This window comes from Macrobrachium rosenbergii, chromosome 14 (assembly GCF_040412425.1).
Source record: "Macrobrachium rosenbergii isolate ZJJX-2024 chromosome 14, ASM4041242v1, whole genome shotgun sequence".
Lineage (NCBI taxonomy): Eukaryota > Metazoa > Arthropoda > Malacostraca > Decapoda > Palaemonidae > Macrobrachium > Macrobrachium rosenbergii.
Genome location: NC_089754.1, coordinates 6,972,803 through 6,998,942, shown reverse-complemented (window position 1 = coordinate 6,998,942; position 26,140 = coordinate 6,972,803). Strand labels below are relative to the sequence as shown.

Below are 26,140 nucleotides of genomic sequence, written 5' to 3'. Positions count from 1 at the left end.
CTGGGACTCAACTGCAGGCATCGAGGAAACGAAATTAACCATCGCTGAGACATCTTCTTCCCTGAAAAGGGAGTCAGCAATCGCAAGGGGGGCTCTCAAAAGTATTCTCTTATGAATGTCGGGGAAGTGGGGGGAAGGTGACTCAGGTAAAGGTCTCTCCTCTTCTTCCCGACAAACGTAGTACATCCTGCTGCGATGTTTGCCTATGAGCCAAGTCCATAGACACAGATGTTATAAGGCTGTCGAAAAGCACCGGGTCTGACGGCACATACCCATCTCGTTTTAGGAAGCCTACGAGCCCGGAGAGCATCCACACAGAATGCGAAAGGGCCTCCTACTGTCCCCTAAAAGTATCCTCTAAGATAGCTGATTCCCTCAAGGAAATACTTACTTGTCTCGTAGCTGCGGGTACCCTAGAAAGGAGCGCCTCTACAGATTCATTCAGAGGAACCCTAGACCCAGCCGCAGGATTACCTGCAATACCATATACAGTAGTGGTTTCCTCTTAGGAAGCAGCGTAGAATCCTGTCTTCCTTCTGCTACTGTCAAAGCCAACCGCACATCCGCCTCTCTCAATGCCTGATCCACTTTACCAAACCAAGGGAGTTATACGATGTCTTTACCACCGCCGGCTTGGTAGAGTATAACTCTTCGAACATGGACTGGTAAGTCTTGTTTGGCTCCACCGCAATCCTGGACTGCGGAAACAAATGGTGAATGAACTCAATCATTCGCTTGTATTCGCTATCTCCTGAATACTGAAAACTAGATTCTGACGGAGGGTGATCGTCATCCACTGAATTCTCATTTTCTTTGTCTTCTGGTTGATGTGGAGCGGAGAGACAGAGAGAACCCAACCCTGGCATACCCGAACCTGGAGACCAAGGCCCTACCTCTTCTGGAACCTTATTTTCCCTAGCTGTCAGTGTGTGAAAAACCTGAGCCAGCCACAAAGGGCTGCGTTAAACCTGCGTCCCCCTTATCATAGACGTTACCCCCATATCAGTTGACCGAGTCATTTGACTCGGCGCCACACCCGCACCGTGCATACCTTCACCTAAGTTACCTACTTTCGTCAAACCTGGTTGCATAACCCCTAATCCACAATGGGAGGATGACACAGCCTGACTACTTGTCTTAGAACCAACCGGAGGTACAACCCCCAACCCTAGGTGGGGGTGGCCAGTACTACCACCCTGGACAGGGGAATCCCTCTTCATGAAAGTACTAGTGTCCGCAGTCGCGGAAACACCGAATGAAACCGGATAAGAAAATTGACCCAATGAGCCTGGAAGAGACCCGAAACTGACCCAACACCATATACTCCACTCGTCGTACCTGCGATCTTCTGACCCGGGGAATAAAAGTCATAGAAGTAGGAGAAGTAAAGAAGGAGTCACACCCGGGACCACCACCGGACCCACAATTGCAGAAGTCGGACAGGTCGTAGAAACACCTGTCTGTCCCACACTAAGTGTAGTAGTTAACGCTGGTTATTGCAGTAACGAACGAGGGATTACTGTCACCCGTGTTGAACAGCTGCGGGTACAAAGAGGAAGGTAACCCCGGAGGAACTTGAGGAACCAATTGCATTTCTTGCCATATTCTAGAGTGCGCTTGCTCCCCACTCGAAATCTCGTTACTCGACCCTTTTGGTTTAGATAACTCCGATATAGCTACCTTCTCAGGTTCCGCATGCGGAAGCTCAGAAGCTCGAGAAGTGTGTTGTGTGAATAGGCGAGACACTGTAGGGGGAGCCCCCGGAACTCGAGATTGTGAACTTACAGCTGTAGTTATCGAAAGAGGTACCGAAGTGTGACTTGGAAGGAGAGGAAAGGAGGTATCATGAGAAGGTCATTTAGAAGGCAAGGAAGGAAAGGTAGTATCCGAAACGGGGAAACAATGAAAAAGAAGCATTAGAATGAGATGAAGACATCTTTTCCAATGAAAGAAAATAAATAGAATTACTCCCACCTTGGTGATCCAAAAACAAATCTTGTGAAAACTCAGGAAAGTTCTTGATGACATGGTCCCTTATGTTCGAGAAACCTAAATGAAAACATTGTCGTACCAGAACTCTGTACCCTTGAGAAAGGCTTAAGAAATCTGCATTATGCTCTGCCAGATTAAACGGCGTGTTAGCCATTGCACTGCCTCCAGCTTGGGGATCTGAGTTCATTCCCGTCGGAAAAGGAACCTTGGGCGACGAGGGCATCTCTAACTTACTGTCTCCCGATCCTGTAACTGACTTGTTCGATTTAAATCGGCTAGAATTACTGGAAGGAACAATATCTCGGATGGATCCAGGGGGAAACCAGACCTAGGGGGGCTGAAATCAGAGCCCGAGGGAAGTTTACCTTGGAACTTCTCCTCCAGTACATCTACTTTGAGATCCCTAACCATCTTTGTCTCTCCTAAAAACTAGTTTCTGATCACCGCTTACTCTTTTAGGGAAAGGGGGAATCTACTGCTAACACTGTCTGCTCCACGCCAGGGGAGCCGGCAGATTCTACCTTTTTGGCCTGCGAATCTCCATAACCCCCAGCACCCGTTAGGGCTGGTTCAGGAACAGACAGGGGAGCTGAAAAAGAAAGATTAGCACTTTGTTCCCTATTACTAATTTCCCTACTCTCGATCAATTTTCCCATTAACCCTTAAACTCCAACTGGACGTACCATATGTCGACTAAAATTGTCTGTTGGGTGTCGTCGAGGACGTCGTGCGTCGACTACAAAAATTTCAACCTTTACGGTCAACTCTGACTCGACCAAATGGTCAAAAAACGCAATTTTAAGCTAAAACTCTTACATTCTAGTAATATTCAGTCATGTACCTTCATTTTGCAACACACTGGAAGTCTCTAGCACAATATTTCGATTTATGGTGAATTTTTGAAAAAACTTTTTCCTTATGCCCACAAAAAAGAAAACTGGTAACTCTGCCGAAAAAATTTCAGAAATTCTTTACATGTTGTCGTAATTTTTGCACCATTTTATATTAGCCGTTAAATAAAGTTTTACATATATGAAAATGTGCGCAATTTCATGTAAAATACAAAAAAAAACAACCCATGGTTGTAGCTTTTATTGGTTTTGAAATATTGTCATATAAATCACAATAAGTGCCAAAATTTCAACTTTCGGTCAAATTTAACTCGACCGAAATGGTCGGAAAACACAATTGTAAGCTAAAACTCTTACATTCTAGTAACAGTCAAACATTTATCTTCATTTTGCAACAAATTGGAAGTCTCTAGCACAATATTTTGATTTATGGTGAATTTTTGAAAAAAAAAAAAACACATTTTCCTTACGTCCGCTCGTGGTAACTCGGCCGAACATCTCGGAAATTCTTTTGTCACTTTGTCGTAATGTTTGCACCGTTTTATATTAGTCGTTACATAAAGTTTTATATATGAAAATGTGCGCAATTTCATGTAGAATACAACAAAAAATAACTCATGGTTGTAGCTTTTATCAGTTTCGAAATATTTTCATATAAATCACGATAAGCGCCAAAATTTCAGCTTTCGGTCAACTTTGACTCGACCGAAATGGTACAAAAACGCAATTGTAAGCTAAAACTCTTACATTCTAGTAATATTTAATCATTTACCTTCATTTTGCAACAAATTGGAAGTCTCTAGCACAATATTTCGATTTATGGTGAATTTTTGAACAAAACTTTTTCCTTACGTCCGCGCAGTAACTCAGCCGAACATCTCAGAAATTCTTTCCTCACTTTCTCGTAATGTTTGCAACGTTTTATATTAGTCGTTACATAAAGTTTTATATATGAAAATGTGTGCATTTTCATGTAGAATACAACAAAATATAACTCATGGTTATAGCTTTTATCAGTTTTGAAATATTTTCATATAAATCACGATAAATAGAAAAAATTCTACCTTCGGTCAACTTTAACTCAACCGAAATGGTCGAAAACTGCAATTGCAAGCTAAAACACTTACAGCCTAGTAATATTCAATCAATTACCTTCATTTTGCAGCAAACCAGAAGTCTCTAGCACAATATTTCGATTTATGGTGAATTTTTGAAAAAAAACTTTTTTTTTACGTCCATGGCGTTACAAATTCATGCATCATTTTGTGATAATATTTTCTCTGTGTTGCTTTGATCGTTTTACAATTTGTTATATACCAAAATCATCGCAATTTAGTGTACAATACAAAGAAAAAAACTCGTTAGCTTTAACCGTTTTGCTCACAGTGCGATTTGTATACAATTATATATGAAATTTTTTTTTTGTGCTGTCATACATTTCAATATTTATATATGACAATGATATTTTTTTTCATTTCTGATGGCTGCATACTAAACTTCAGGCAATGACAAAAAAAGGAGCCAAAAATGAACTCTTAATCTTAAAAACTAAGCGTGCTGTGATTTTTGAAAAAACTTTTTTCCGCTTAAGTCGGCGCTCACTCCCGAATTTCGCATACAACAGACACTTTTGTAAATAGAGGCTCGGCGTTTAAGGGTTAAGTTTGTAAACAAACTAGTCATACTTGATGACAACCTTTCCTCTAATTTCCTAAAAAGTACTGACTCCAAGTCCTCAGATTCTTCAACTTTAGATTCAATGGGTAACTTGCGTTTACTCTTAGAAGCTAACGAGTTTCTGTGCTTGACATATGCTTCCATCCGGTCGTTCGACCAGTCCCTACATTCATCACATCTCTTATCTATACTACACAGAACTTTCCTACACCTAATGCATAGAGAATGTCCATCATGTTTGAGGGTACTCATCCTTCTTTTGCAGGCTGAGAAAGATCAAAGCTTTTTCTCTACATCTCCGGCAGGTTGATCGGGGAGCGAGGCAGCCGAGGATGGTTTCTGGTTGATGGAGGAATTCTTGTCTTTAGCTGTGGAGTCCATACTTACAGCTGAATTCGTCAATGTTTCAGGTATCCAACAATTCCAAAGAGAAGTCCAAAACGTAATCCAAAAAGAAGCCAAGGTCACTTAAATCACTCTCACAACCTATGTGGGGGGTTGGGCTGAGAGACCAATAAAGTTCGCTAGCAACAGGATGCGTCCTATGCGTCCTGTCAGGCGAGCGAACAGAATGCGATTGGAAAGGAGGGGGGGTTTCTGCCGACCGGTGCAAATAGCAGGGTTGCCATCGGTGGGCAGGTAACTCAGTAAACAATGTTTACCTGCAGCGTTGGTAATGCGTTGGCAGTTAAAATTTTTTAACAATGTAGTTAAATGAGTGGGGTTATGTTCGGGCTGGTCAGGTGACCAGGGCTAATTCAGGTGTTCAGGGAGTGTACTGCAATATGAAAGATGTTTTAACTTGATAGCAGCAACTGAAAAAGTGCTGGTTGATGGCTGACGAAGGGGGGTTTCCCCCACATCCCTCCTACTAACAGTTAACTACCTTGTTACTAATTTTCACTGACTAATCAAGCTCACAGTGAAAAATACTCCTACATAAAATGTTCTGGTTTGTACAGTAGTCCCATAGGAACAGGAACAACTACATGTTTCCACTTACTATGGGTAAAATCAACAATAAGAACCTACAATAACACTATATGAAAGAAAAATAGTATACCTGTGTTATACAGTTAGTTGATTTAACATGCAAATGTGTGTAATATTGGTTGTTACATGATTAAAATCTGACAAACACACCAATTAGAAGACTTTCTTTAAACTGCAGTAACAAACCTCTGTTGTATATCCAGTAGCTTGGATGAAGAGTTGAAATTCTGCATTAGATACTTCATACACATCCATATAAAATGAATCAATTTCTACCCATCTAGCTGGTTGTTCCCCATCTGCCTCAAAATGGGGATGATTGGTACCCATAATAAACTTTCCTCCAGGTATCTTCAGCATCTGATGAGTTCGAACAATATCAGAAGGAATATTGGCACTTTCACTGTATTTCCAGCTTGGTTTCCCTTCTGATTGTTCATTTTTTTCAGCACCTGAATCTTCAGATTTTTCTCTGTTTGCCCCAGCACATCCACATCCACTCCCAGTTTTTGTTTCAGTGTCTCCTTCCAAACTACACTGTTCTTCTAATTCACTGTTAGTCACCATATAAAGCGACAAAGCTATAACTATCACAAAAATGAATGCCCCTGTCATTTTTGGACTCTTCACTTGCACCTGAAAAAAAGGATTGATATGATATAGACAAGGACTTTAAAAAATTAGAGAGAATCAAAAGGGATTTTGATAGAGGCAAGTAATTGCCCCATGAAAGAGATTTATGCTATCTAAAATACTTCTCTGATTTTCTGCTATCTGTACAAGAAATCAATGTGCAATGCAGGAAGTTGGACCCATTGTGTAAAATATTGGTTTTTATGGGGATAAAATACAACACTTTTCCTGTGTGTAAATCTTGGTAAGCATTACTGTTATATTACACTCCAGAATTTTCAGTCCTCATCAGAGGGAATGAAACTATATAAAAATTTCCACAAGGACAGGATATTTATATCAGATTCGAACTTGCTCTTCTGACTACGAGATCATTCTAGTTTGTTGCAGTTATGCTGTCCATCTGCTGCTTAATTGGGGTATTCTTCCTGGGTGTGAGTCATGTAGGTCAATTATTAGGCTTTCCATCAGTCCAAGTAATAAGTCCAAGTACAGTAGTAAGTCTAGATTAGGCTATTAGCTTCCCTGATAAATTTGGAGAGCTCAGTTTCTCTACGAACACAGCTTGCACTTATCTTGTCTAAAGCACAAATGATTTTTTCCAGGTAACATTAGTATTGAGTTAATTAGGAATTCCTTTGCAAACCTGCAGTGCTTTATATTATTGCTTTTATCAAACAGTTTACTATCCCTAAAATTCATTCAATGGTAAAAATCTCAACAATGCGTGGCTACTGCATTGTTCCAATTATTAACATCATTACCTCTTTTGTGCTGCTTGATGCATTTCTCATGATTTCTTCTTCCTGTCTCCCCCACATAAGGCAAATATGACATTTTCATGATAAAATAAAGTTTTCTATATGCTTAGCTAGAGTTTCTACTTGAACAGCAGCTATAATTTTGAATTCCGCGGTAGCGATTCTTTTGTTAGTGTAGATGACGAGACCCCGCCCACTTTCACGGTAAAAAAAGGAACAACCCAGCCAAAAGCTCAATTTGTTTATGCTTAAATGTCCATGCGCAGGGAGTAGGACGGCTCCATCTGTAATTATTGGGTAAGTATATATAAAAATGAGATTTTTATAATAAAATTAAGTTTTACCATACTTACCTAACAATTATGATAGCTGATCAGTTCCTAACGGCAGCGCTTTTAAATTGCACGCGATTGTACTGCAATTGCCGGTAACTGGTGTCGCCATCTACTGCCATCCCACTCGGTAGTCCCAAGGATCACGTACTGGTGAGTCAATTTCTGTGCCTGCCACACTATCCACCTGAGGGGAGGAAGGGTGGGTTATGACACATAATTATTAGGTAAGTATGGTAAAACTTAATTTTACTATAAAAATCTCATTTTTACCATAACGATTACCTAACAATTATGATAGCTGACTCACTACTGAAGGAGGAGGGCATGGATTAGATAGAACCAATCCATATAGGCAAATAATTCAGTCCATATAACAGTATAAAATACTGCTTGTGATCCTTACCTCATAAGGGAGCTACTGCAGGAAGGTACTGCCTCTGGTCGGTGCTCCTCTTACTAGTAGAAAGTGTGGAAGGTAGTCCACAGAGTGCTTCTACTGGGATGGAATCCCTGAAGTCATGGATTGCTCCGGAGACTTGCAGAGAAATAAACAAGTTTGCCCTTGCCCTAGGCTAAAGACCAGACATACAATTGCGACACCAAAACCTAAATAAACCAAAAACCCTTCCACCTATATACAATAAACGATTGGAGGACACCTCAGGGTGGCACTAACCCCCCGCTTCCCATAACCGACAACCAATATACAAGATAAAAAGAAAAATATTAAAAGAAGGAATAAAATAGGCCAATTCCTACGATGTTTCACCTACTACCATGCCAGCCACGGACAAAGGTCCGAGGGAGAAGGAATCACTAAAGACCATCTCCAAATCCTTCAAGTAATGTACCGCAAATACTGATCTGGACCTCCAGAAAGTATTTTGAATAATAGCATTAAGTGACAGATTGTGTTTAAATGCTGTGGAAGTTGCCACTGCCCTGACTTCGTGAACTTTTAACTTTGAGCAGACGGATGTCCTCTTCTCGTATTTGTGTGTGTGCTTCAATAATGAGGTTCCTGAGGAAGAATGAGATTGCATTCTTTGAGAGAGGTTTAAGAGGGTTCCGAACGGAGCACCAAAGTCTAGGAGAAGGACCCCTAATTTTCTCCGTCCTATGCAAGTAGTATCTAAGAGCTCTGACGGGACACAGTTCTCTCTCGTCTTCTTCTGGTCCTACTAGGGCGGCGAGGGGACCAAAGGGTTCTCATTCTTGGCGAAAAACTTTGGAATGAGGGAGTAAAGGGCATCATCTTGAGCAAAGCCTACCTTCTTCTCTACTGCGTGTAGCTCGCTGACTCTCTTTGCAGATGCTATGGCAAACAGGAAGTCTTCTTCGTAAGGTTCTTCAGAGAAGCAGAACGGAGAGGCTCGAATGAGGGAGATGAGAGCCATTTTAGGACGACGTCCAGATTCCAAGTGAGAGGAGGAGAGGAAGTCTTGGTGGTTCGAATGACCTAACCAGATCGGTCAAATCCTCATTATTAGTGAGATCAAGATCACGATGTTTAAAGACTGAGGATAGCATGGCACTGTATCCTCTAACAGTGGAGACGGCTAGCTAACGTTCGTCCCTGAGGAACAGAAGGAAGTCCGCTATCTGTGCAATAGAGGTCAAAGAAGAAGAGATCTTATTCTTCTTACACCATCTTCTGAAGACTGTCCACTTGGACTGGTACAGCCTGTTAGAAGATTTCCTTCTGCACTTTGCAATTGCTTCCGCAGCTCATCTTGAAAAGCCCTTCTTCCTAGCGAGTTTCCTGACAGTCTGAAGCCTGTAAGGTCCAGCGTAGACAACCCCTAATGAAACTTGCGAAAGTGGGGCTGTCTGAGAAGATGCTTCTTGATTGGAAGAGATCTCGGGTAGTCCTGAAGGAGCCTGACTAGGTCCGGAAACCACTCCTTCCTTGGCCAGAACGGCGCAATCAGAGTCATGGAGACGTTCTGGTGGTTCATCACCTTGTTGATGACTTGCCTTATCATCCCGAAGGGGGGAAAGGCGTAAAGGTCTAGGTCCGACCAATCGAGCAGCATTGCATCCACTGACCAAGCCTGTGGATCTGGAACCGGCGAACAAAACGGGAAGAGCATGCTGGCTGGTCCAGGGTCCATTCTGAAGGAAGGACCTGATTTCTCCTGCTGAGCTCGTCCACTATGACATTTCATTTCCCTTGGACAAATCTTGGAACAATGCAAACTGGTAGCGAGTTCGCCCAAAGGAGGAGTTCTCTTGTAAGTTGGTACAGGGAGAATGAATGGGGGCACCTTGCTTGCAGATGTAAGCTGGTGCTGTGGTGTTGTCCGCATGAATGACCACAGTCTGGCCCTTGATTCTGTCCGAAAAAGCCAGGAGACCCAGGTGAATAGCCAGAAGCTCTTTGTGATTGATGTGGAGAGCCTTCTGGGATTCCGACCAGAGTCCCAATACCTTGGAACCTTCCAGCAGGGCTCTCCAACCAACGTCCGAATGCGTTGGAGAAGAATTGTACAGTGGGGATGGGAGGAGAAAGATTCAGGCCTTCTAAGAGTCTCTCCTCTGACAGCCACCAATGAAGATCTTGCTTGATAGCTTCTGTGATGATAAAAGTCTGGGAAAAGGAGAGTTCCTGGACCAAACTTGTTCCAGGAAGAACTGAAAAGGTCTCAGGTGGAGGCAACCCAATCTCACGAATTTTTCCACCGACGACAAGGTCCCTAGTAGACTCATCCACTCCTGGGCCGAGCATTCCCTTCGGCTCCTGAAATGTCGGACGGTTTGGAGACAACTCTGTACTCTTTTCGGGGAGAGAAAAACCCAAAAAACTAGAGAGTTCAGAGTCATCCCCAAATAAAGAATACTCTGACTGGGAATTAGTTGCGACTTTGGCAGGTTGATGATGAGTCCCAGAATGTTTGCCAAAGCGAGTGTCCTCCTTAGGTCCTCTAAGCACAGACTTTCCGAGGAGGAACGGAGAAGCCAGTCGTCCAGATAAAGGGACACATTTACACCCAATAGATGTAGCCATTTGCCCAGTGGGGCGAGGACTCGTGTGAAGACTTGAGGGGCTGTTGAGAGTCTGAAGCACATTGCTTTGAAATGGAAGACTCTTCCTTGGAACATGAAGCGAAGGAACTTCCTCGAATCCTGATGGATGGGGACGTGTAAGTATGCGTCCTCCATGTCCAGGGAGACCATCCAGTCCCCCTTCCGAAGAGACGATAGACCGGACTGAGGGGTCTCCATAGCGAACTAAGTCTTGGACATGAACTGGTTGAGGGCGCTGACATCCCAAACCGGTCTCCAACCGCCTGAGGTCTTGGTAACTATGAAGAGACGATTGTAGAACCCTGGCAACGACGGATCTTGAACTTCCTCGATCGCTGATTTGAGGAGAAGAGCTTCTACTTCCAGACTCAAGGCAAGAAATTTGTCTGATCCTGGAGAGTAAGCGGACAATGGAAGAGGCTTGCAAGTCAAAGGTGGAGGTTCTTTGAAGGGAATTACATAAACAAAGCGAAGGACTTGGACAACCCAAGCTTCCGCATCGCAACGAGCCCATTCCCTCCAAAAAAGCTGCAGCCTGGCTCAGTCTGTTGGGCGAAGGAAAGAGGACTCACTTGGTGTTGGGTTTGGAAGAAGACTTGGACTTGGACTTGTATGGGGGGCGCAGGTTGGTCCTGGGTCTGTGGTAAGGACAAGACTTGCCCCCTCGAAAGAGTTGAAGAGGAGATGCCGACTTGGTCGGGGCTGTCGTTGTTGGCTGTGGCTTCTTGAAGAACTGGGCGAGCAGGTCATTGGTCGACGTCTTCTCGAGGGAAGAAGCAATATCCCTGATCAACTCTTCTGGAAAGAGATGTTCTTTGACCAAGGGAGCGAAGAGCAAGGCAGATTTCTGAGTGGTGGTGACCCCTCTGGTAACGAACGAGCACCAGAGTTCCCTTTTCTTGAAGACTCCTAAAGCGTAAAGGGAGACTAACTCGTCCGCTGCGTCCCTCACAGACTTGTCTCCACAAGACAAGAAACTCACAAGTTTCGACGTCACGTCCTCTGGGATGTCAGGGCAGTTCTCAATCTTGGATGCTAAGACACCCACAGTCCAATCTAAAAGACTGAGGATCTCTAGCACCTTGAAGAGGTTCTTGACGAGATGGTCCATTTCTGAGGAAGAGAAGAAAACTTTAGCTGATGAGAAAGCCGATCTTCTATTGGCGTCCACTAAACTAAAGAAGTCCCCCTGGGAGGAGGCAGAAACTCCCAGGGACGGAGCTTCCCCAGTAACATAGAATTGGTATCTCTTACTCTGCAACTTGGAAGGAGGAAATGCGAAATTTGCTTTTTCCGAATCTCTCTTGGCAGCCAACCACACATCGAGGCCTATGCAGGGAGCCGTGATCGCCTTCGATAAAGACAGTTTGGGAACGATCAGATCAGGCCTCGGCCTTCTCATACAAAAAATGGACTGCAGAGGCTTAGGTGAAGGAGCAACGAAGCATTTGGGATAAGTGGTCCACAGACACCTAAGCAGGTTAGTATATGCCGAATAAAAAGTAGATTCCTCTTCTGGGACTTCCTCTTCCGACGAAACTGGGGACAAACCAGGTACAGCAGGCACAGAAGCGGCAGGCGATGGGGTTGTTGGTTGAACAGGCGTGGAAGGCGCTGGGGTCGCTGGTTGCACTCCCTTAATTAAACAATATCATCTAATTGCCTCCTAAGAGGACCCAAGACGTCGTCTGAAGTGGAAGACCGAGGACGCGGCGGAATTCCTGAAGGAGGAACGATTGGCGCCCTGGGCGCAAGTGGCGCTTCAGGCGCGAGAGGCGACACTCGGAGATCCGCTGGAGGGGAGGCAGCAGCACCCTCCCACTGAGCAGAAGGTGCTCGCGAACCCGGAGGGGCACAGGGCGTAGCCAATGTCTTGAGAGCTGCAGGAGGCGGAAGAGATGAAAGCGGGAAGTCCGTTTCTTAACTGGTGGTTGATGTAAGGTTTAATCGTCCGATGAACTGGAAGATATGTCAAGCGCACCTGGCGCCAGAGGCACACACTGCATCCCTCGACCTTTTCAATGGAGGAAGGGACAAATAGCCCAACCTTCAACGACCTTTTCAATGGTCTCTCCGACTCGGAAGCCGACGAGCGTCATTTGCGCCGTCGAGAGAGGAATGCGCTTGTGGGCAAAAAAAGAGGCTCCCTGACTCTTCTCCTGGAAGATTCCAGTACTGCTGGGAACGACATGGCACCTTTTCCGTGGTGGTCCGCCGTCTACAGGCTCTGCTGAGGCACTGTAGACTAGGTGAAACAGCGGAGGGAATTAGGAGCGATCGAAATAGAATGAGGCAAAGACCCAAGAGGCCCAAAGTCCTGTAAAGTCCCTCTATGTCTTCTCCCGGTGCAGGGGAGTGGGACAGTGAACTCTGTCTGGGTCCTGCTGGGACAAAAACCCTTCTCTCAGATGGCACAACACTTCAATGCACTAGGCACATTAGACTTCTCCATTAAAGTCTTCAACAAATTAATTTTACCCAACTCAAGTGCAAGTACTACCTGAAAGAAATTCAAACTTCCAATATTGTACTTCAGGATGGCCAGTAGATGGCAACACCAGTTACCGGTGTTTATTGCAGAATACAAACTGACTCCCACCAGTACAACGACTACCGAGCAGGATGGCTTAAAAGCGCTGCAATCGTTAGGAACTGATCAGCTATCATAATTGTTAGGTAATCGTTATGGTAAAACTTTATTTTATCATAAAAAAAGTAATTTTATATAAGTAACTTACCCAGCAATTACTCAGCTGATTCCACACTGAAAGGTGTTAGGAATCATGGACAAGATAAAGGTTTTTAAAATACTGATAAAGTTACCGAACTTGAGGGAACAAAATTTAGGCTAGCATTGAAAAAAATGCTTGTTGTTCCTTACCTGGTGAGAGAGCAGGTAGATACTGCCTCTGGTTGGCGCTCATCTCAACCTGTAGCGGCATGGTGCAGTAGCCATGAAGCGCCTCTACTGAAGTGGGAAACTTCGCAGCGAAGGAGTACTCTGAAGGCTGATGAAGTATAGCAAAGGCTTTGCAACGAAGGTGATTACCAAAGGCCGACAAAGCATACATACCTGCCCCTGCCCAGGGCACAGTACCAAAAAAACACAAATACCAGACAACAAAGTCACCTACACCAAATATTTAAAAAAACATAAAAAATAAATTAAAATACATGACCACTGCCCAACACTAAAACTGGTGGGCACTCCAGGTACTTAGTAACCCCCAGGCTCCCCTAGGACTCAACACCATGTTCAAGGCAAGGAGGCAAAAAATGAGAAAGGGGTACTTCCTACACTTCCTCCACCAGCTACAGACACAGGTCCCAAGGTAATGCAATTCTCGTAAATTGTCTTGACGTCTTGTAAATAGTGCATCGCAAACACTAATTTACACCTCCAATATGTTGCTTGCAAGATTGCGGAGAGGGAAAGGTTATGCTTAAAAGCTACCAAAGTAACAACTGCCTGACACCGTGTGCTCTAACTTTCTCTGCTATTTGGGAGTGTGACTCCATGATGAGAGCCCTCAAGAAGAAAGAAATGGCGTTCTCGACAAGGGTCTAGGAGGATTTTTCACAGAACACCACAGATTACTAAACTGTCCTCTAATCTTCTTGGTACAATGTAAATAGTACCTGGGGGCTCTCATTGGGCACAGGTCTCTTTCTTCCTCTCCCATATCTAGAATATCTGATAAGCTTTTAACTGCAAAAGAACAAGGCCAAGGATGCAATAGGTTTTCGTTCTTTGCTAAGAAGCCTAAAGAAAAGGAACAAACTGAATCCCTGAGAAAATCTGATCCTCTTGTTGATTGTGTGAAGTTCACCGATCCTCTCTGCAGTGGCCAGAGCCACGAGAAAAATAGTCTTCCTTGTTAGACCCCTTAGAGAGGAAGAGCGCATGGGTTCAAAACATGAACTAGTAAGCCACTTAAGGACTACGTCCAGATTCCATGAGAAAGACTCCTCGTTTCTGGACTTGGGGATATTAAAAGACCTAATAAGGTCAGACAAATCCTGATTAGTAGAAATGTCAAGCCCTCTATGATGGAAAGCAGAGCTAAGCACTACTCTATATCCCTTAATTGTAGGAGCAGACAGGTCCTTAGTACATTTCAAATAATGCAGGAAGTCCGCTATTTGAGCGACAGATGTTTGAGAAGAAGAAACGTTGTTTCTTCGGCACCAAAGCCTAAATATTGACCACTTTGCCTGGTAGACTTGGTTGGAAGAGTTACGTCTACATTTGGAGCTAGTCTCCACCATTGATTTAGAAAATCCTTTAGCTCGAATGAGCTTGCTGACAATTGAAAGCCTGTCAGGGCCAGAGTGGATAGACCTTGACGGAACTTCCTGAAGTGGGGTTGTCTGAGAAGACTTGGAATCTCCGGGAGGAGTCTTGGGAAATCTACAAGGAGATCAAGCAGGTCCAGGAACCACTCCAGTGGCCAAAAGGGGGCCACAAGGGTCATCCTTAAGTTGTGATGTGAATGAAATTTCCTCAGTAATTCTCTGATCCTTCTGAATGGTGGGAAGCCATAAAGATCCAGGTTGGACCAATTTTGGCTCATCGCATCCGTCACCCATGCTAGGGAGTCCGGAAAGGGGGAGCAGAACAGAGGTAGTCGGTGATTCTTGGACAAGTCTATGGTCAGTTGTCCCCACAGAATCCACAGGCTGGCACATACCCAAGAATCTAGTGTCCATTCCGTACCATAGAGAGGAATTGTTTTTGATGGCTCAATTTGTCCAGCAAAGCATTGCACTTGCCATGAATGAACCAAGTGACCAGTCGGGTCTGGTTCTGGTCCGCCCAGCATAGGAGATCTCTCGCTATCTCGCAGAGAGAGAGAACGAGTGAATTCCCCCTGCTGTTTTATATATGACAAGGCCATGGTGTTGTCTGCACGGACTGTTACCGTCTTGTTGCAGACCTCTGTTGCGAAGTGTTGTAGTCCCAGGTATACTGCTTTTAATTCCTTTGAGTTGATATGTAGCTCTTTCCCCTTGAGGGACCATTTCCTGGAGACTTCTAGGTTCGCGACAAGAGCTACCTAACCTGTATCCGATGTGTCGGAAAAAAAGTCTAGGTCAGGGTTCACCAGGAGGAAAGATTTCCCTTCCATCAATCTTTCTTTGGACCTCCACCAATGCAGGTCCTCCTTTATCTTGGAAGTTATCGGAAAGAAGTGATGGTCTTGATGCACTTTCCGATCCCAACAAGCTCTTAGGTAAAACTGGAGCTGTCTCATGTGAAGCCTCCCTAGTCTGATAAATTGTCCTAGAGAAGCCAGAGTACCCAAGAGACTCATCCATTGAGTGGCGGAGCAAGAGTGAAGGCATAGGAACAGATCTATTTTCCTCGGACAGTCTTCCACTCTCTTGAGGGACAGAGAAGCCCAAAAACTCAGAGAATCTATCTGGATTCCTAAATAAAGAATCCTTTGGGAGGGGGTCATCTGTGACTTCTTGTGATTGAGTAATAGTCCTAATTCTTGAATCAATACTAGTGTCTTCTGTAGGTCCTCCATGCAACACTGCTTCGTGGCCATGTGGAGCCGCCAATTGTCCAGGTAGAGCAAGATGTTTACTCCCGCTAGATGAAGCCACCCCGCCAGGAGAGCGAGTGCTCAGGTGAATACCTATGGGGCAGTTGAGAGGCTGAAACAAAGTGCTCAGAGCTGAGATACTTGATCCTTGTACACAAACCTGAGGTACTTTCTTGAATCTACCTGTACAGTGCACAAATCAGAATGTGAAAGTATGCATCTTCCATGTCGAGGGAGATCATCCAGTCTCCCTGACGGATGGATGCAAAACAGAATGAGTAGTTTCCATATTGAATTTTGTCTTCTCTATGAACACATTTAACGCACTTACATCGAGCACTGGTTTCCATCCTCCTGAAGACTAGGGCACCACGAATAGTTTAGTTGCAGCAACCCCTCGACTCAAAATTCTTGACTTCTTCTATAGCTTCCTTGTTGAGAATAGAGGAAACCTCTTTAGAGGGGGCCGAATATCTCTCCGATCCTATGGAGTAAGCCGTCAATACGACGGGAGTGTTGGTCAAGGGCGGCCTCTCCCTGAAAGGGATGGAATATCCCTCCTTTAGCACTTTTACTATCCACTGATCCACCCCTTTCATACTTCATCTGTCCCAGAAGAGATGTAGCCTGGCACCGACTGAAGCATGGAGGACTGCATTCTCAATTGTGAGCGGCTGACTTCGTTGCAGACTTCTTGATCTCTCGAGATGTGAACCTAACTGCACCTCAAGACCTGGACTGGAGTTTGTTTGCCCCGTGAAAGGGCCATGGCTGAAGAGGAGCCGATTTCTGATATGTTACACCCTTAGATGTGAAAAAAACCCAGAGCTCTCGTTTGTTGAGTATGGCCATAGCATAAAGAGCAGCTAATTCCTGAGCACCATCTCTAACTGCCTTGCCAGCACAGGAAAGTAAGTTAAGAAGCTCCGGAGAGTCATCTTTCAAAAGAGAGGGATAGTTAATTTTCTTGGCCACAGCTTCTATGCACCAGTCAAGAAAGCTTAACACTTCAAATGATTTAAAAAGGCTTTTCAATAAATTATCTATTTCTTGCGCTGAGAAGAAAACCTTGGCAGAAGACAAAGTAGATCTACGTCCTGCGTCGATGAAGCCTGAGAAGTCCCCCTGGGAGGAGGCAGCCACTCCCAGGGAAGGAGCTTCTCCCGTCATGTAGGATAAGTAGCTCATACATGCAAGATGGGAGGGCAGAATGCTAAAGCAGGCCTTTCCTTGTTCAATTTCTCAGAAAGCCAGTTCTCCACTTCACGTAAGGCTTTCTTTGACGAGGAGGAGAGAACCACTTTTGGGAGCTTAAATGAATCTGATGGCTGATTACTCATCATAAACTGTGAAGCTGGAGATGTAGGAGTCGCAGGAGTGAAAAAGTCCGGGATATTCTGAAGTAGGAATCTGAGCAGGGATGCGTATGGAGTTGAGGGCGAGTCCTGGTCAACATCTTTGTCGTCTGAGGAGATCGGAAACAAAACAGGATTTGGTGCAGATGTTGCTGGAGTTGAAGGCTTCTGAAGAAGTTTTAACGCACTGTCAAACTGACGCTGTAAAGGAGCCAGTGACGGATCTAAGGCAAAAGAAAAAGTAGACAGAACTGGTGCTAATGCCACTGATGAACTTGCATTTTTCTGCACAGATAAAATACGGACTTTAGGAGTCTTAGAGCACTTGGGGGATGTTGAAGAACTCTCCATCAACACTGAGTGATCGGCCGCTTCAGGGAGCTTGAGCGCTTCAGGGCGCTCGGCTGCTACAGGGTGCTTGGTTGCTACAGGGCGCTCGCTGCTTCAGGGTGCTTGGCTGCTTCAGAACGCCTGGCTACTTCGGGGTGCTCGGCAGCTTCACTGCCCTCAGCGTAAAAAAGACGTTCAGTCAAATCAGGATACTCGGCCGAAATCAGGGTACTTATACGAGGAATGGAGCCTCTCTTGCGAAAGCAGGGAGCTTGGAGCCAGAAGGAGAACGCCTCCAAGACGAAGAAGAATGTCGATACACTCGATCCTAGTGTTGAGGAGAGGAGAAGCACTCGGGGCTATCCCACTTACTGGGGAGAGGCAGAGACTGATCTCTGAACAAGGACTGTCTCTTAAGTGGGCAAGACTCGTCGGAAAGGCGCCATAGGCACCTTTTCTTAGGCGAAGACTCCTCCAAACTAGAAGAAAACCGATGAACGCCCAAAACTCCTTTCCAGCGGCTGCTCTTGTTGCAACCGAGGGGGCGACTGTCTGTGGGCAGACCCCACTGACCTCCCCTGGGGAACCGGTATGCCTCCTCCCATTAGAGGGGAGTATGGAGGTGACCGTTGCCTAGGAGAATCAGTGGGACAAGCAGCCACCTCCTCCACTAACACTCTTCATTTTCATAATTTTTCTCACTTTTTCAAACTTATCCATAAGGGCATGCACTGACGCTTCCAACCGGACCACTGTACTTACCACCAAATTCCACCTTTGGTCAAACTTATTCTTGAGACTGATGAAGCGATTGAGTTTGGAAGTGTGGGAGCCAGGAGAAGGAGTAGGTGGTTTAGGAGAATGAATTGAGGAAGGAGGGGAAGGAACAACAGGAATGTCAGTTCTACTAAGTTTAGGAGTTAAAAGTCTGACCAACCATTTTCCCACCGGCTTTAGCTGCCGCTTTTCTCTTCCGGTCCCTCTCTAACTTCGCTAAATGAGAAGCTAGGGTCTTCCATTTTTGTTCCCCCCAATCCCTGCATTCATCAAAAGTTAAATTGATTGAACAAACCTGCCCTCTGCAATTGGTGCAAAGGGTATGAGAGTCATAAGTCAATTTAGTCATCTAGGTATTGCAGTCTTTGCTGCAATGCCCGGAAACTAGAAGAGATAGTGTCGGACATACCTAACTAGTTGTCAAGTCAACAATCATTATAAATGTCAAAATACTGAAAAAACAATGTCTAGATAACAATGCCGAAAGGCTACTGTAACAAAATATTTCACCAAATGGGAAGAAAACCAGTGTTCAAAACCAAGCTGTTTTGTCAACACAGTGTGTGGACTCTACAAGCAGCAGAAACAAACTGAGCTTTTGGCTGGGTTGTTCCTCTCTCTTACCCAGAAAGTGGGCAGGGTCTTGTCACCTACACTAACGAAAGAATCGCAACCACGGAATTCAAAATTCTAGCTGCTGTTTGAGGAGAAACTCTTAGCTAAGTAATTACTGGGTAAGTTACTTATATAGAATGCAACTGTTACAATTCATGACATATTGGCCAATACTACCCATAAATCATATTGTAAAAACAAACTTGGTAAAATAAAGGAAAAGGACAAAGTCGGGATATCGAACGAATTTGGTTTACATGTGGAGAGACAGGAAGAAATCATGAAAAGCACACTGAGCAGCACAGAACATATATGAATATTAACAAAAGGAACAACACAACAGCTACACGTTGTTGGGATTTCAAGAATAAAATGAAATGAAAAGATAGTTAACTTTCATACACAAGCAATAATATAGAGCACCAAAAGGTTGTGAGAAGATCCTTCTCAACTCAATATTAACCATAGATGGAAACAAACCTTTCAATGTTTTATATAAGGTAAATGGCAGCCATGTTCTTAGCAAAACTAATTTCCCCAGATTTGTCAGGGAAGCTAATAATCCAGTAATCCAAAATTATTTCTTGAATTATTTCTTGGACTCATGGAAATCCAAATACCTGGCCTATGTGGCCCATACCAAGGATTAACACTGCTCCAATGAGCAGTACAATCGTAACATACCACAATGGTCAGCTAGTCAGAAGATCAAGGAACCTGACGCAAACACACTGTCCCTGCCAATGAGGACAGCAGTCCTCATAAAGCTCAGGTGTAATTTTAACAACATATCAAGATTTACGCAAGAAAGGGGGTCTTGTTTCATCCTCATCCTAAAAATAACAATTTTTAAAGTAAATTGTATTTTTCCTAACTATACAAACCGAGGTCCTTTACATTAGGGATTACTTTCAGGCGTAGGCTGGAAACAGCCGTTGAACTTCAAACAAGGTGGTTAGGCAGTTAACTACTGTCCGGGAGGCGGGAGTACCGCCTGCCCAGATGTAAACATTCCAATTTGCCTTTCGGTCCAGGTACAGATTGAGGGGTGGCATTAGGTGGGCATAAAGTGTAAAGGACCTCAGGTTTGAATAGTTAGGAAAAATACAATTTACTTTAAAAATTGTTATTTGTTCCGACACAATATACAAACCCTCAGTCCTTTACATTAGGAGACTCACTGATTGGAGGGAGGAATCTGAAAAAGTCTCTGAACTGACTGGAGTTCACCAACTTGTCTTCCCTTCCTGGTCGTGGAGAGCGAGGAAGGGAAAAACTGCCTCTGACAAAAGATCAGGTTGTAAGAAATGGAAGATCAGTTGTCAGACTTCTGGGTCCCCTTTGCATGAAAGAGGGACGTCAGTTCATGCAAAGTAGGCTAGAAAGAATTTGACGTCGGATGACAATAAGGCAAATACAAGCATTGGGTTTGTCTTATAGTCATGGTCTCCTTCCTCCCTTGCAAGAGGAAGGAGTGGGGTTGCTTCTATTAACCTGAACAGAAATAGAACGGGAGCTCCGTTATGTGCTTACCTGCCTCGATCGCCAGATCCAGCTTGTAACGGCACGCCCGCTCCTGCCCGTGGGAAGAGAGCCAGGATGGGGAGAAAGAAGAGAGGCCAGTCACTCCACATTCAATCTCCCAATCACAACTGTACAACTTAGGCGAGATGAAACCTGTCCTGTTAGAGAAGCTGGATATGCTACACAACTTGTTGAGCAGCCACCACAGGACCCAAGGAAAAAGTGTCCAAAGACTTGTGTGCAACATCCCGGAGATAGAAGGAGGTGAAGGTAGTCTGCTGGGACCACACTCCCGCCTTCAGCACCTGTGACACTGACATATTCTTCCGGAATGCGAGGGACGGACCAATGCTGCAGACCTCGTGAGCTCTCGGACGAAGCGTACCAGTCTCGTCTTCTCCTGCAGCAGAGTACGCTCTCTTTATCGTCTCATAAAGCCAAAAAGAGATGGTGTTCTTGGACACTTCTTTCTTGGTTGAGCCAGTGCTAACAAAGAGTCGCCGACACTCAGGCCGGAGGCGCCGAGTTCTTTCAGATAGCGCTGCAGCACTCTAACAGGACACAGTAGCATCTCGTCTGGTTCATTACCTACAGAGTCCTCTAGGGAGGATCATGAAGGACTCGAATCGTGCGTCAGGGACCGGCGATTCTGAGTCTTCGCTACGAAATCCAGGACGAAATCGAGCGTAACTGATCCCCATCCCCTCGAGTGTTTCACATCAAAGGAAAGTCCGTGAAGCTTGCCAACTCTCTTCGCCGATGCCAGGGCTAGCAAGAAGACGGTCTTGAGGGTCAGATCCCTGTCTGACGACTCTCGTAAAGGCTCGTACAGTGCACAAGTCAGGCTCCTTAGGACGCGAGTCACGTCCCACGCAGGGGGCCTGAGATCCCTGGGTGGGCAAGACCTTTCGAAGCTTCTCATGAGTAGAGAAATCTCGAAGGAGGAGGAGATGTCTACTCCTTTCAGCCGTAAGACTAGGCCGAGTGCAGCGCAGTAGCCTTTCACAGCTGAAACGGAGAGAAGCTTCTCTCGGCGAAGGAAGACGAGGAAGTCCACGACCTGCTGAACAGTAGCTCCGACCGGAGAGGTACCCCTTCGACGACACCAACCACAGAAGACGGACCACTTTCCCTGGTATACCGCTGCGGAGGATCTTCTGAGGTATCCAGCCATCTCTGTTGCTGCACGGCGCAAAAAGCCTCTAGCTCGCAAGAGATGGTGGATAACCTCCAGCTGTGAAGACACAGGGAATGCACTGCCAGGTGGAACCGCTCTGCGTGAGGTTGACGCAGGAGGTTGGGCCAGGGGGGAATCTCTCTCGGCCCCTCAGAGAGGAGAGCTAGCAGGTCCGGGTACCAAACGGCCTAGGGCCATTTGGGTGCCACCAGAGTCATTCTGAGATTCGGGGTGATCATCACTCGGCTGATCACTCGGCGAATCAGACAGAACGGGGGAAAGGCGTATGCATCGAGATTGTCCCACGGGTGTTGGAACGCGTCCTCCGCAGCGGCCCATGGGTCCAGCACGACAGAAGAGAAGACCTGGAGCTTTCTGTTGTGCTGGGTGGCGAACAGATCGATGGCTGGATGCCCCACAGGTCAAACAGCCTTTCCGCTACTTCCTGATGGAGGGACCATTCGGTCCCTACTCTCCTGGTTCTGGCGGCTGAGCTTGTCTGCCATGACATTCCTCTTGCCTGAATGTACCTGGCAGACAGCTCTACCGAGTGAGCCATGGCCCACTCGCACCTGCATCGTCAACTGATGAAGCTGGTGGGACACCAGTCCCCTGCTTGTTGACGTATGCCACTACCATGGTATTGTCGCCATCAGTACCACGGAGTGTCCCATCACTTTCGATCCCGAACTCTTGGAGGGCCAGGAAGGCCGCCTTGAGTTCCAGGATGTTGATGTGCAGGTGTTCGTTCTCTCAGTGCCACACTCCCGAAGTCAGCAACTCCTCCAGGTGTGCGCTCATCCTCGGTCAATGCATCCGAAAACAGAAGCATGTCCGGAGGGGGAGTATGCAGGATACTCCTATCAAGAGGTTCCTGTCGCTTGACCACCAGCTGAAGGTCCTCCTCACCTCCTCAGAAAGAGGGATGAGGAAGGACTGGGGGTCTTAGGACTGGGACCAATACTCCTTTAGTCTCTACTGGAGAGACCGCAGGTGAGGACACCCGTGAGGTACTAGCTTCTCCAAAGACGACACGTGACCGATGACGACTTGCCACTGCCGAGCTGGCTGCTCCTGCTGTGACAGGAACAGTTGTGCTGCCTGCCTGAACTTGCTGATACGAGAGTCCGAGGGAAAGACTTTCGCTGCCACCATATCTATCAGCATACCCAGGTACTTTATCCTCTGCTTGGGGGTGAGATCTGACTTCTCCAGATTTACCACGATCCCTAGATCTCGGCAAAACTCAAGGAGCTGATCCCTGTCTTGTAGCAACTGCGAGCGGGAGCTCGCCAGGACTAGCCAGTCATCAAGATACCTCAGAAGACGTATCCCGTGCGAGTGGGCCCAAGCTGACACGAGGGAGAATACTCTCGTGAACACCTGGGGAGCGGTCGAGAGCCCAAAACAAAGTGCCCTGAATTGGAAGACCGACTCCCCGAGGACGAAGCGGAGGTACTTGCGAGGGGACGGATGAATGGGTATTTGGAAATAAGCATCCTTCAGGTCCACCGTAAGCATGAAGTTGTTCTCCCTGATGGAGGCCAGCACGGTTTGCGCTGTTTCCATCGTGAACCGAGTCTGGCGAACGAAACGGTTCAAGGGAGAGAGGTCTATGACCGGTCTCCATCCCCTGAGGCTTTCTCTCACGAGAAAGACACGGCTGTAAAAGCCTGGAGACTGGTCCGACATGACTTCTACAGCACCCTTGCTCAGCATGGCTTGCACTTCTTGCTGTAGTGCGGTGTCCTTCGACGATCCTGGAACATAAGTCTGGAGATGGACCAGAGAGTAGGTGAGGGGAGGCCGAGACTCGAGGGTAGTAGATATCCCTCCTGAAGGACATCCACCATCCAGGTCTCGGCCCATGTCGCTGCCAAGTTGCCCAATGGCTCGACAGGCAACCCCCCACCTTCGGCAGCTTTTTGGGGAACGCTGCCCCTAGCGTTTCCCTTCTTCTTACCCTTGCCCCTTTACCAGCTTGGGAAAGTGGGCTGAAAACGGGCGGGAGGAACCCCTTCTCGAGGAAGAAGAAGACTGGGTGTTTCCTTTGGACCCTTTCGAAGACTGGGACTTCTTAGGGGCGGAGGAAGTGCCAGGCTGGCCCGAAGGCCTGGCCGCAGTGGAATGCGAAGACCCGGAGGTCTTAGCCACTGCCTGGTGGACATGCTGGTCGCTGTCATCGGCACGGCGCTTGTCCACCGTGGTGTCCACCAGCTCTCTGGGAAAGAGAGAGGAGGAACCCAGCAACGGTCCATTCCGCAGGGCGATAGCTGACTTGGGACCTACAGACCTGGAGAAGCGAGAGAGAACGGCATCCCTTCGCTTTAGCACCAGGTTCGCCCACAGGTTCACAGTCTGGTGGGCGAGGTAGGAGATAGCCCTACCCACCGACTGGCACAGTCTCCCAAAGGCAGAGTCCTCCCCCGGTACAATAGAGCCTGAGGAAGCAGCTACCTTCGATACTGTGAAGGACCACAGATCGAGCCAGGAGACTGCTTGGAAGGCCGCCATGGCGGTGGCTTCCAGGGTTGCAGCTTCTTGCTGAGAGAGGAGATACTCTCTGCAGTCAATTGTTGCAACGACAGACCCGGATCCAGACGCAGTCAGGTCCGGTCAACCTGCTTAGTCAGTAACGCCCTTCCACTGGAGTGTAGAAGCGCTTCTGTCGAGGCAGAGGAGGAGGAAGAAGCTTGTCCGAGCGGCTCGAACGGTGAACTGTCTTGCCCAGACACAAGACCGCACCTGGTCGAGTACCCTCAGCAAGCGTGGACCACGGGCAGCCCCACCGGCCTTGGGTTCCTTCTTGGGACCCCAGAAGGATTCGAGGCACGACGGACGATCCACAGACGAGGCCATGGTCCCTTCCTGAGGTCATTGTGCTGACGAATCAGAGCGATAACCTCCGCAAAAGTCCTCTGTATTTCGGGGGTGTCCGCATCCTGGGGCAGAGGACCCTCGAGTCCCTCCATAGTGCGGTCCTCCTGAACTACTCTCCCTGCAGGAGGGAGAACCTCGGCAGACCCCCGTGGACCTTCCTGAACCACGCGCACATAAGACCTGGTCGAGCCGAGAACCGAGCCAGGTTCGTACCCCCACGCAGTAGAACTCTGAGGAGAACACTCCCCGGAGTTCCTCCTCTCTGACTCGCGCCCCCTGGAAGAAACCGAAGGGGCAGAGGGGACAGGTGAGGAAGATCGGGCGCTCCCACTGGCTTTACTGGCAGAACCAGCAGAGGCAGTGGGCCGAGAGCGGTCACCAACCCGTGGTGATGACGAGCTCCTGGGTCGAGGAGACTGCTTTAGCCCAGGCAAAGCAATCTCCCGAGGAGAGCGGAGTGGCTCGCGAGAGCCGAGCCGTGCACTTGCCTCCCCCGAGCCAGGCTGGCCATGCGGACGTGGCCGGGGACTGGGAGGAGTCGAGCACGCAGCTGGCTGGCACGAGCTTGCGCTGTCCTCTGGACACACCCCAGCCTTCTTCGAGGCCGTAGCCTCTCGGGAAGACTGAGCAGGGGACCTCTTCTCCACCTCTCCTTGCATTCGGCCGCGCGGGGCTGAAGCACTATCCCAGGAACCTGACTTGGCACCTGAAGGAGTGCCAGCAGGAAGAGTCGGAGCACCTGCATGCCCTGGCTCTTTCTCTCGCCCCACGCCCTGGTCTGTACGGCGAGAGGTTTCTCCCGTATCAGACTGGGGTACCCGGGTCTCCTTGGGGACCCAGGTACTCAGAGCAGCTCGCGAACGAGTGTCTGACGCGGACTCGCTGGCCTTCGACGCAGGAATTTTCTTAGGCGCAGCGGGGGGAGTGCAGGCCTTGGTCTGCACGCCCTTGGCTCCCAGTGCCAATGACCCAGAGGCCAGGGCAGCGGTTCCCTGATCCGAGGATCGGGAAGAGCCGACGAGAGATCCCACTGCCTTCCCTGTGGAAGGAGGCAGACCCTTAGAAAGCTTCAAAAGCGAGGCTTCTTACAGGGGGAGAGGCAGACTTCTTCTTCTTTTGGCTGCGAAGCCTCGGAAGGAGAAACAGAAGAGGCAGCAGACAAAGACGACGATGATGACGAAGACGAAGATGAAGACAACGACACCTTCCTAGACCTCTTCTTCTTCTTCTTCACCATCTGCTTCAGGAACGCCGTCAGTCCCCAAACCAGGAGAGCGAGGCCGCAGACTCAGGAACAGCAGGAGGGGCTGCAGCAGAAGGCACATCCCGGCAGAGACCAGCGGAGCTCAAGCCAGCATTTGCCTGGGTGGAGACAGCCGCCAGCAGCCAGGAACAAAAGTGGGTGGGAACGGGAATGCAGGCCCACCTCCCCGCGTGGATATTCATGTCAGGCCGCGCCAGGGTCGATGGGATGGGGACTGGAACAGACGAAGGGCCGGGCTGGAACGTCAGGCGAGGAACCGTGGTCGTGGACAAGCCAGGGTCGGCAACGGGGGCAGCGACAGTCACATACGGGTATGATGACGTCACCATGTAGGCGGGGCCAGCACGCATGAACGGAGCCAGGAAGCCAGGCGGCAGTGGAACAGCGTGTTGCAACG

General features: G+C 47.3%; 1 protein-coding gene across 8 annotated transcripts in view; it reads right to left on the bottom strand.

Annotated features, from left to right (window-relative positions):
• LOC136845706 (formylglycine-generating enzyme) overlaps window positions 1-26,140 on the bottom strand; it is a 113,423-nt gene that overhangs the window by 65,896 nt on the left and 21,387 nt on the right. For 6 of the 8 annotated variants that reach the window (XR_010855223.1, XM_067115866.1, XM_067115872.1 and 3 more), the window contains exon 2: window positions 5,700-6,149. Coding sequence is in view for 6 of the 8 variants with exons in the window: in XM_067115866.1 (XP_066971967.1) it covers window positions 5,700-6,128 (429 nt within the window). In the remaining 2 variants the exon portion in view is untranslated. Of the gene's footprint in view, window positions 1-5,699; window positions 6,150-7,260; window positions 7,427-26,140 lie in introns of all 8 variants that reach the window. The other 2 variants (XR_010855224.1, XM_067115867.1) reach the window with 1 other exon arrangement.